Below are 11,973 nucleotides of genomic sequence, written 5' to 3' on the forward strand. Positions count from 1 at the left end.
CATCGCCCACGTTCGTTGTCGGCAAACGCAACGCGGCGGCCAGGGATGCATCGATGGAGCTTGTCGGGGTGCACGGATCGATGAGTGCGGCAATGTCGAACTTCTCTCCGGTCTCGACGATCACCACAGCAGTCGGGAGGACATTAACGCTATGACGCTGGACAAGTGCGGCGAGCGACGGAGCTGGTGTCGAGGATGCTGAGCGCGGTGGAGGAGCAGGCGTTTGGCGAGTTGGCGGATCTTGCCGGCGCGAACGCTGCGGAGAAGCGGGCTGTTGCTTGGAGCGGGACTTTTGCTTGGAGCCGGACTTTTTAAGTAAACTGCGAGACAGTTCGCGCAGTACTTGTTAATAAGAACTGCCCACAGCCGCTTCTCTGCGCTCAGCTTTAGGAACCTCTGACACTTCCGAAGAGGATGGATTCCGCGGCAGACTCGGCATCGGTAGGACTGAGTACCTCTCGTACGTCTGCTATCCAATGCCTGAGCGCTACGTGGACGGTGAGTTATTTTCCTGTTTAGAGTGTGGATAAGGAAAAAACAAACAGGGCTAATTAACAATGACGTGGATAATGGCTACGGACTAAGGTGTATTCGTAACGCGGCTCGTTACGAGGTAGTTTTAAACGGCTCTCTTGGAAGAAGAACCTCCTTGGTCACTAGACGTTGGACAATGCCGCGTGTCGTACGAATGTCGACTACGCGGACATTGCCATCGGCTCCCGGAAAAACGGAGTCTATTCTTCCGAGTCGCCACTCATTGGAGGGCAAATTGTCATCCTTAATGACGACCAGATCGCCAACACGCTGATTTTCTATGGGGACTTGCCACTTGTTGCGCTTGTGGAGCTCCTTAAGGTACTCATCCTTCCATCGAGTGCGGAATTGTTGATGGAGAGACTTTAAGTGCTACCACCGGTTCAGAATGGAGTTGGATTCGCCCTTTACTTTAGGTTCCACTATGGACAGAAGAGGTCCACCGACAAAAAAGTGCCCTGGTGTCAACGCTAAGAGATCAGTTGGATCTTCGGACATGGGAGATAGCGGTCTGGAATTTAGACAAGCTTCGATTTTCGTTAGGAGGGTGGACAGCTCTCCAAAAATGTACTTCCGTGTAGCGGTGGTCTTGTAAAACAAGGTCTCGAAGCTCTTGGGTGCCCCGGGAGGAATGAATTGCCTGGTGAGCTGCTGATGACTATACGCATCGGTCACAGACTCTTTAACGGCTTGCAGAAAGTCTCGGGAAAGCGTGGTGGAAGCGCCGACGAAGGTATTTCCATTGTCGGACTGGACTTGGCGAGGACACCCTATTCTAGATACGAAACGAGCGAAGGCGGCAAGAAACTTTTCAGTCGTTAAGTCAGATGTATGATCTAGATGGATGGCCTTTGTAGAAAAACAAACGAAAACCAACACATACCCTTTCGTAATGAGACAAGCTCTTCCGGTATAATTTTTTATGTCAAACGGGCCGGCGTAGTCCATCCCTGTGTACGTGAACGGACGGGAAAAAGACACTCGCTCTTTCGGAAAACTTCCCATCATCTGGACTTGCAATCTCTTTTTGTGGATAACGCAGACCTTGCAGGAGTTAACCACTGCCTTCACCAAGTTCTTTATTCTCGGAACCCAGTATCTGGACCGAGTGAGACGCACCACTAACTGGTTGCCACCATGTAACGTAATGAGATGCGTGAATTTGACCAGAAGCCGCGAGAGTGAACATTCGTACGGCAGGATTATCGGATGTCGTTCATCATACCGCAAACTGTCGGAGGCCGTTACGCGGCCGCATGCCCTGATTACCCCTTTCTTATCTAGAAAGGGGTTCAGGGAGAGAATCGAACTCGCCGCGGGCACAGGACGCTTCTGACTCAAGCAGCGGTATTCTTCAGAAAAATACCTGCGCTGAGTGCAAATTGTCATGAGTTCTTCCGCGGCGGCAACGTCCTGGGCCTCTAGACGGACCCCGGAAGGCGGTGATTGTCTTCGACATCGTTGGACAAATCGATGGACATACGCGAGGACCCGCAAAGCTCTATCTAACTTGGAAAAGCGATCTAGGAAATCTTCTGACGGCAAAGACGCCACATGGACTTTAACGGCACGCTTTTCGATCTCAGTCACCGGCAGGTTGGTTCCCTGGCTGGGCCAATGATCGCGTGGACCTTGCAGCCAAGTGGGTCCATGCCACCAAAGCGGGTTATCCACCAGCTCTTGAAGGGGAACTCCTCGACTAGCCAAATCAGCTGGATTATGTTCGGATTGAACGTGCGACCAATTGGCCGCCTCAGTGGACTCGGTGGTCTTCGTCACCCTGATGGCAACGAACGTAGTCCAATGGCACGCTGGTTTGGCTAACCATGCTAGCACAATCGTGGAATCGGTCCAACAATGGAATTTTGAGGTCAGCCTCGGCATATTTGGAAGAACGGCCTCGGCCATCTCGGACAAAAGGAGAGGCCCACATAACTCCAGCCTGGGAAGGGACACCGTTTTGACTGGCGCCACACGCGTCTTGGCCGTGAGCAAGTGCACCATCGTCTTATGGCCCACTTCTACGCGCACATAGATCGCAGCACCGTATGCCTTTTGCGAGGCGTCACAGAATCCGTGATGCTCTACGCGGAACTCTGGACGGAAGAAAACCCATCTGGGTATTCTGACCTGGTCTAGGACCGAATAGCTCTGGAGAAAGCTGTTCCACCTTTGGCACAGCTCAATTGGAAGTTTATTTTCCCAGCCTAGATCCTGAAGCCAAATCTCTTGCATAAAGATTTTGGCACACACAACAAATGGAGCGAGCCAGCCTGCTGGATCAAATAGCTTGGCAATTTGGGAAAGGACTTGGCGTTTTTTGTGGGAGATTTCCGTTGCTAAATCTGGTGAGACGAAAAAAAACTCATCGGACGTCGCCTTCCATCGTACACCGAGAGTTTTGGCTGTGCTCTCAGTGTCGATCTCGAGGAAGTCGGCTGTCAGAAGATGATCACTTTGGATATGAGCTAATATTTCTTTGTTGATGGAGGTCCATTTTCTCAGTGGAAACCCCGCGGAATCTAGAGCGCTTTGTAGCTCGCGAACAATGAACTTAGCGTCCTCGGCGGAGTCAGGTCCCGAAAGGACATCGTCTACATACATATGATTTCGAATGACGTTGCTCGCTCTTGGATGGCTGAGCTGCACGTCAGTTGCCAGGTCATAAAAATAATCATAAAAATATAATTAGGAAAGTATTTTTTATTTGCGAACCATTTATAACTGTTACCAACAACACAAATAGTTATGTTACAAAAAATTTGCTTAAATGCCTCGACGCAGGCGCAAAGGTCAAGGTATTGGAAAGGAGTTCATGGAATATTATCCCTTCATAAAAAAGGTCATAAAATATATATATATAGTATTTTTATTTGCGAACCATTTATAAATGTTATCAACAATACAAATAGTTGTTACAAAGGATTGCTCAAATACCTTGATGCAGGCGCAAAGGTCAAGGTAATGGAAAAATTCATGGAACAATATCCCTTGACCAAATACGAAAATTTCTTCTATTTGGATAATAAAAAAATATATATTAATTCAATACTTACTTCGTCTAATGATCAAAAACTTTTGATCATTCTAAACAAAAGACTATAAAAGCTCGTAGAAGTTAATAACAACTAGTAACCAGCTAATAATAATTAGTAAACATCCAGTAAACAGATACTAAAGAGATAGCAACCAGCTAATAACATCTAGTAAACAACTTGTATCATCTACTAAACATATAGAAACCAGATACTAAACAGCTAGTAACCAGCTAATAACATCTAGTAAGCAACTTGTGTACATCTACTTAACATATAAAAACAAGATACTAAACTTATATAAATCTACTAAACATATAGTAACCAGCTAATAACAAGTAGTAAGCAACTAATAGACAGCTACTAAGCAGATAGTAACCATCTAATAATAGCTCATAACAGTTAACAACAGCTAGTAATCAGAGTCCAAGCAGCTCAACCGCCATCATGAATCACGAAAACCAGATGAGTATTGTAATTAAAGAGCTTATTGGTATACAAATATAATAGAACTAGAAAACTAGAACTAGAAAAATAGTTGACAACAAAAACCGATGTTACCAGGTCCCAACACCTCTATCATAAACTTGAATCAGAAATTAAATTGAAAGACGCTCCTATGTTAGGTAATGATGCTTTCGAAATATGTTATAATATTAATATGGGTAAGAACAAATGAATGCTTTAAAAATAATCCAACGTCTGAGAAAGATTACATTGTGAGAACTATTTTACATCTATCTATGGGAACCAAGCGAAAATCTGCGTTTGGAACGAAGATTAACAACCGACATATTTCTGACAGAGGGATGGAGTCAGAAAATTAATTATATACAAATATACATAAAATATAATTATTTATGAATTTAATGAAATATGTTTACAATAATAAAATATATAATAAAATATTAAATGATCCTACAAAAAATATTTAAATAATTAAAACTACAGGTACAAATGAAGGGAAAGTATTTTATTCAATGTCCTTGGGTCTTGGGCATGTGACTTTGTTGACGGTCAGGTAATAATAGTTCACTGCAAGTGTGTTTGGCTAACACATCTGAGAAACTTTAACTTGTGTGCTTTGATAATTCTTAATAAGGGACTATAGCAACTCATAACACTTGTTAACATTTAGTTATTATCTAAAACCGAGTATTTTACAGATATTATACAGATAGTAACCATCCAAAAACAAGACTAAACAGAAAGTAACCATCAAAATACTGCTAGGTAACAACTAAATACAACGTGTCCAACGTGTCAAGTCTATGTCGGAATGACTACACCCTATAAAAATTGTATATCTCTGGATAACCTTCAAAGTCAATATCTATTAAGTTCATTAAAAAATTTGTTGGGATTTGCTGAGGATTATAAAAAAGTTTTGTTAAAATGTAAACATGAAGAAGTGTTGATGCTAACTAAGAATCTTGGCGATGTGTTTAAACAAATCAGAAATGAACAAAACTTTTTAACTGGAAATTACGAATGAAACCTGGAAAATTCCCCATGTAACTCTGAGCGTTTTTAAAAAAATTAAGATGTACGATATTATTAAAAGTGGTGTAAGCCTACCAATGGCATTCCAGAGTTGGGATTCATATGTTAACCCCAAATTGGGGTATGGTAGTCAACACAGCTGAAATGTGAAATTGTCGGCTAACCGCGAAAAACCAAGATTTGCCATAATTGGATTTACACTGAATGGAGAAATTATCACAAATAACTTATCAAACTTGAAAGTTCCTTTGAATTGTGAGTCATATCCATATGATAATATAAATACTGATTTTAGTAAGAATTAGTATGATCAGCTATATGAAATGTATACAAGATTTCAATCTAGTTACTATAATCGTGAATCACAACTATTTCAAATGAATTTAAATTGAAGACCCCTATTATTGTGGTTAATCTTTCATATTAAATCGAATCAGTGAAAACTGGACCTATTGATGTGAGAATTTCAATGGAACTGAAGAAACCAAGTCATGAAAATACCAAAGCTTACTATCTCCTCATACATGCCCGTTTAGTTGAATATAACCCATTAAACGGACTAGTACAAGTTGTTTAACATTAGAAAAATGTTGAAAGATACTGTTTCGATTGATGTTCAAGGTTTCTTTGATACTAATAATAATTTTATTCTAAAGGAAATTTGAATTGTATTCGAAAAAGATCCAAACTTGAATAATAGTTATAGTTAGGGTATACTAGATTCGTCGGAAAGTATGTAACAGGCAGAAGGAAGCGTTTCCGACCCCTTGTAATGTATTGGTCTCGTCAATACCTATCGATTGATCCAAAAAAAATTTGCCACGCCCACTCCAACGCCCATAACGCTTAAATCTGTATACCGCCGGTAGGTGGCGCATTTTAATCTCGCTTTGCTGCTTGCATATCTCCATTTAGCTGAGTAACGGGTATCTGATAGTCGAGGTACTCGACTATAGCGTTCTTCCTTGTTATACCCGTTACTCGTAGAGTAAAAGGGTATACTAGATTCGTCGGAAAGTATGTAACAGGCAGAAGGAAGCGTTTCCGACCCCATAAAGTAAATATATTCTTGATCAGGATCACTAGCCGAGTCGATCTAGCCATGTCCGTCTGTCCGTCTGTCCGGATGAACGCTGAGATCTCGGAAACTATGAGAGCTAGGCTATTGAGATTTGGCGTACAGATTCCTGAGCTTCTTACGCAGCGGAAGTTTGTTTCAGTAGACTGCCACGCCCACTCTAACGCCCACAAACCGCCCTAAAATGTAACTCCTAACTGTAACTAAATGTATTAGTCTTGTCAATACCTATCGATTGACCAACAAAAATTTTGCTACGCCCACTCTAACGCCCACAAACCTCCAAAGAAAAAAGCTATGACGTCAGAGCCAGACAATGCGAAATGTTTTTACGCGTGTATGTGTGTGTATGTAAATAGTTGCCGGCCGAACTTAGCGGCAAAGAAAAAAGCCCTGCCGGCGCTCAGAGAGAGCAAAGTGCGCGGCTAACTTATTCTATTGAATAATGAACCCTTTATCCATTTGTCCCATTGACGGGCAAAAACCTTTAAAGATCTGTACATCTTTATTTATCTCTTACAAAGAATATGAATTAGCTTAATAAATACCTATAGATTGTCCCAAAAAATCTTTTCCGTTTTCAGTCCAATGCTCTCAAACCAAAGTAGTTAGGACAAGCCTTGACACTAGAGCCAGAAAACGACATACATACATACATACATACATGTATGTGTTTATGCATGTGTGGATGTAAAAAATTGCAATGTAATATCCGCGGCAAGTAGAATTCTTTCAAACGAAGCTATTCAACCAAATATTTTGAAATACAGAATGTGCCTTAAAATTGTGTATGTTTAGCAAGCATACATAAATATAAATGTTTTTTGTCTATTTTATGTGTTGCTTTCTCATTCTTGGCGCTGGCTGAAACAAAACCAGAGCCGAGAAATGAGAGCAAGGGAGAGAGAACAAAGTGCGCGGCTAACTTATTTTAAAGTTTGTTATCTGAGTAACGGGTATCTGATAGTCGAGGTACTCGACTATAGCGTTCTTCCTTGTTTTTTAATAGAACCACCATATGATTTTACTTTGCTAAATACAAAATCTCGAGAGACTGCAATTTGGTTAACCATTACACATCACAAAATTTTTTGGAACGATGGAGAGAACAGTTTTCCACAAACTCGAAAGTATCTAAGGACAATTACAAGCGGAAAAACAAATTATTTGTAGAGGTGTGGAAAAGAAACGATTTCTACAGAAGTTTTTTGGGAGTCGTCAGCTCATTAGTATCGAGGAAATGGGCTGTGCGTCATTAAACAGGTTTAAAGGAAACCGGTTTCCCTATTGTGAAACACACACTCTAAACAACAAAAACATACATTATTTTGACATTTTTTAAAAGTAGCTTCAAAAAAAATAAAATAATTGTTATACATCATTTTAAAGTTGAGACTAGATGTGTAAAGACCTACAAGAAAATAAAATTAACAAAATGAAATTTCATGAGGAAATTGACCAATTTATTGAACAATTTAAAGAGAGATAATTGGTCAGCATTTTCAATACCTTCTAAACACAAAAACTATGTTCATGAATCGAGGTGGACATGATCTCAAAACTACGAATTATGGTGAACACTTTACATTTTGTAATCCAGAAATGACGTCGGAAACGTGCGCCTGCTTCTTCTATGCAAATCGCCGGAATCAAAGCAGAAAATTAATTTCTATATATAACAAAAGTGTTCGCAATACCAAAATAAATGAATAAATGTTTTATTATGCTACAAAGTAAACTTCTGACCTTTTATTTCGAGTTAAAACTACAGGTACGGAAAATGGAAAATATTTCCTTGTGTTGTTGTGCGGTCGTTATTTCAACCCTTATGGGAACGTATTAGAGCTAGCAGTCATTCGTGTGATCGTTTGCGTGAGGCCCATGACCTTCAGACTTGTGCATGTCCCTTTTATGATACGTTTATGACCCGTTTGTGGAAAGGAGAGATCTTGGAAAATATACCAATTAAACATTCTGGGGCGAAAAAAAAAAATGTCTTGTGAGATTTATTTTATTGGGGTTCCTTTGATTTCTAAATTAGTTTTTCAATCATAGGAAACGTTATTCCCCAACATGATGAACAATCTTTAGATGTTTTGAGTTTGCGACCTTTCTCACGTGCACAGCAACACCTGCTGAATATTAATTGCTGATAGTGAGGGAAAGGATACATGATCAATATTGTCACATGGTGATGTGGGGGCGATGGGGGCAATTAAGCATACTCTTTATGGACATGATCGTGACATTTTTATGACTTCGAAGCCCATTAAAATCAGTTAATTTATTGAATTAGGCTAATTGTCCTGGAACCCGCATATGTTAATGAGGGTGGGGAGGGGGGTCCGGGGGCCATTAATATGCTAATTGTCCCAGAACCCGTCTTCCCAAACTACAAGGCTTGGCTTGTGTAGGTCTAGGTTGTCTAGCTGCCCCAATGTCCTTCGTGTAACAGCTTCAGAATATGCGCTTGAAGAGTAACTGGAATTACTCCACGCATAGCATCTGTGTGTACCGTAGGACATGGTTGAGAAGTTCATCCTTTTTGATGAAGATGCTTGCCTGACTTAAAAATCGTTACCAGCTGCTAGTGATCCGTTTTGAGTGAAAACTTTCGGCTATTGATGGAAACGATTTACTCCGAATATAATATTTCCATTTCGATTTCTATTCATCTTTTTTGATTTGGCTATATTTTACCTGATGTGCATCAAGCGTTTTTGAGGCAAAAACAAAATCTCTCCTTGCCATCTAGTTAAGTTATGCGAAAGGACTAACTGGGTATAGAGTTGCAATAGTAATTATCATTACCCATGAAGTCTTTCAATTGTTGCAACTTAGAGGCGGACACAACAGTTTAACAGCCTCCAAGCATGAGTTGTTTGGAAGAATCCATTGTGCGCTGATTCTTCGACCTAAATATTCTATTTCATCCATGAAAATAAGTTTATTTCCTTCTTGCACCTGATACCGTTCTCCTGAAGAATGGTTTTGGTGCAAACACAATTGGGGATGCCCAATTACTGAATTGGATCGCCTTCCAAATTCGGTCTTGTGTAAGGCTGTCTGCTTCAGCTTTGAATTTGTCCTTCTGTGCGAATGGAATTTGACGGCTCTTGAAAAATTTTGGCGTTGCTGACGGTTTTAAGAAGACACTTGCTTTAAAGTTTTAAATGAGACCCATGGCTGGTGCGAACGTCTCGTTTACTTGCTGCAATTCATTATCATGCACCTCAATGATGTTTGATACTTACATGATATCGTAGTCAAAAATGTTGAATAAATACATGCCAAAGGATTGGTGAAAGTATTAACGTTTGCGAAAATTAATACAATGTGCTTCTCTTTTTCCCCTGCAATACCATTGAGCGCTTATTGGAGCACCCTTTTGAGCGCTTTTTTGAGCAACAGAAAAAGCACCGTTCAGCACACGTTGTGCGCTCGATTAAGCAGCAGAAAAAGAACTAATTCAGCACACGTTGAGTGGTCGTTTAAGCAGCAGAAAAAGCACATGTTCAGAACCTTTTGAGCGATTAGCAGCAAATATAATTTCAGTTGTATTATTATTTTATTTTTATTTATTTATTTTAAAATTTGGATTCGGGGGTTCCCGGTGTTATCGGGTTCGTTGGCACCTTATCGTCAGCATCTGGGGCTGGCGTTGCCTTTTTTTGGTGCAATTCAAATTTTTCACGCACCGCATTGCCTTCTGCAGCGCCTTTTCGGGAGGCTTGGAGCGCTCCACCAGAGCGATTGCATCTAGTACAGGAAAAAAATTAGTTTTAAAAATAAAACGAGAGGAGAATAAAAACGAGTGATCGGAAGTAATCGTTGGCCGCCCTCCAAGCTGTGGGACAGAAGAAGTTCCTTTGATAACACATTCAGAATGGACCGAATCAGCCTTCCATTTCTGAGGAGGGTTACCATCAGCTTTGTCTAAAAATATAAGAAAACATTTAAAAAAAAAAAAGGAGAAGTAAAGCTAAGGTCGAAAGCCCGGACTGCGAAATAAATATAATTAAAAAGCAAGAATATAGCTCGGAATTTCCGTTCACTATTTTAATGTCCATTCCTTGGAGGTCCTCCACTGTGGAAAGAGGAAAGGAGTACTCCATGTTCTCCACTACCTTGATCTCCGCTTTGCCCGACTGCCTTATGTAGGCGGTTAGGGTGCCCACTGCCTCTGTAAGGGTACTTAGGCCTTGGTGGGTACCCCTTACTTCCGTCAGAAGCTCCGTTATGTTTTTTCTATCTCTAAATAAAATTTAAAGAAAAATACAAAATATAACTATATTATCCAAATTTAAAAAAACTTACTGTTCAGTCGGGCGCTCTGGGAATCCTCTAAAAAATTGAAATGGTTACTAACTAGAAATATATTAGACATACCGCTCGAGTTTCGTAATGGTCGTCATTCTGAACTGAATGCTCGCCTATCATTTTGCAGCCAGAAAAACCAAAACAAATAGTTTTATCAAACCCCTTTTAAAGTATACTTTATGGCAGCGAGGGGTAATCTTTGCTTAGCTTTTGCGTATCAGCTGCATTGTTCAGCGCCGCCAACTGGGTTCAAATTTCCACGACGTTCCAAGAAAGAAAGCTTGAGGGTCTGGAAATTTTCGGTATATAAACGCCCACGCGGATGCAATCAGTCTCTTTCACAACCCGCAGAAGTATTCTTATCCGACCGTCGTCTAATTGATCTTCAAAAAACGCTACCAAATTAAGTTCGACGCGCCATTGATAAAGTCTATCACGCCAATTAAATAGCATAAAACCCAAACATGGCCGTTTTTGCATAAGTGAAAGAGAATTTCCTACCGGATGTGGCAGATTGCAGTCCGTTCGTGTATGGCACTATCTCATGTGCCCCAAACACGTTGTGGGTAGGGGAAACGTTTCCGGAATATCTCTTCCGCTGCTGATTTACTTCCACTTCCTGGAAAAGCCTCTTAGATCACAGGTATGGGCCACCTCTTATGTATACCCGTACTCTAAGGGATTTTACGGGTCTGGGAGGTCTTATCCGTCCCCACCAAATACCGGCAGTCAAGGCAGTCCCATCTATTGACGCCCCGGAGGAATAAAGTAGCAGATTCGAAGCAAAACAACGAGTCGATTGACTACCCCCCTAGGAATCGCGACTGACCCCTGAAGAACAGAGACTCTATTAACTCTACGTAGCCTTCTAACAAAAAAATATTTTAAGAGTGGTGGTTGCGGAATTTAATAATTTGTGGAACCCGACCATAACTGAACAAAATCATCGTTAGCCCATTTAATCTTTATTAGTGTATGTAGATGCCAAAATCGAATTTACAGCTAACAACAACACCGTCTCATCACCATCGCGCTGGAAGGCCTTTCAACGCTGGAAGTTTAACCATGTGAGTCAAACGTATGCGCCCTTGCACTCCTATGTTGTGATCTATTTGTAACTCGATCCAGTCTCTCGGTGTTTTCCCATAGAGCGTGGTGTAAGCCCCGATCGGGAGGCTCAGTAGTTTTCTGTTTTGAGTATATATACTGAGAGCTTGGTGACCGCTTGCAAGCTTATAAAGATTATTGCCTCGAAATTATTAAAACAAAAATAATTCGCACGAGATTTATAATACATTTATTATAAATCTCGTGCGAATTAAAAACGATATTCGCTCGGTTCCACAATATTAATAACTCCGAACCCCCCAAGAAAAATAATGACCCAAAAACAAATCGTAATGCTGTTTAGCCACCATATCACTCAAATCTTCGAAGCTGGTTTTGTAAGCGCCCAATAATGAAGTTATAGAAAGAAATACTTAGTTATAAATCCCAATAATG

At 40.7% G+C, this 11,973-nt stretch overlaps 1 protein-coding gene across 1 annotated transcript; it reads right to left on the reverse strand.

Moving 5' to 3' along the window:
* Positions 1-606: 606 nt before the first annotated feature.
* LOC136117466 (uncharacterized) lies at positions 607-10,565 on the reverse strand. Its single transcript, XM_070998519.1, has 6 exons — positions 10,540-10,565; positions 10,206-10,404; positions 9,963-10,086; positions 9,849-9,909; positions 946-1,309; positions 607-864 (listed from the first exon to the last, which is right to left on the reverse strand). The coding sequence occupies exons 1-6, from the start codon at positions 10,563-10,565 to the stop codon at positions 607-609; spliced, it is 1,032 nt and encodes a 343-aa protein (XP_070854620.1).
* Positions 10,566-11,973: the final 1,408 nt, after the last annotated feature.

Source organism: Drosophila suzukii, assembly GCF_043229965.1.
Source record: "Drosophila suzukii chromosome 2 unlocalized genomic scaffold, CBGP_Dsuzu_IsoJpt1.0 scf_2c, whole genome shotgun sequence".
In the NCBI taxonomy this organism is placed as follows: Eukaryota; Metazoa; Arthropoda; class Insecta; order Diptera; family Drosophilidae; genus Drosophila; species Drosophila suzukii.

Coding starts and splice junctions, on each gene's coding strand:
- LOC136117466 (XM_070998519.1), bottom strand. CDS start 10,565: ATGACGACCATTACGAAACTCGAGCG. Junction 10,087..10,205: donor AAGGAATGGACATTAAAATA/GTGAACGGAAAT, acceptor TTATATTTTTAG/ACAAAGCTGATGGTAACCCT. Junction 9,910..9,962: donor ACGATTACTTCCGATCACTC/GTTTTTATTCTC, acceptor TTCCTGTACTAG/ATGCAATCGCTCTGGTGGAG.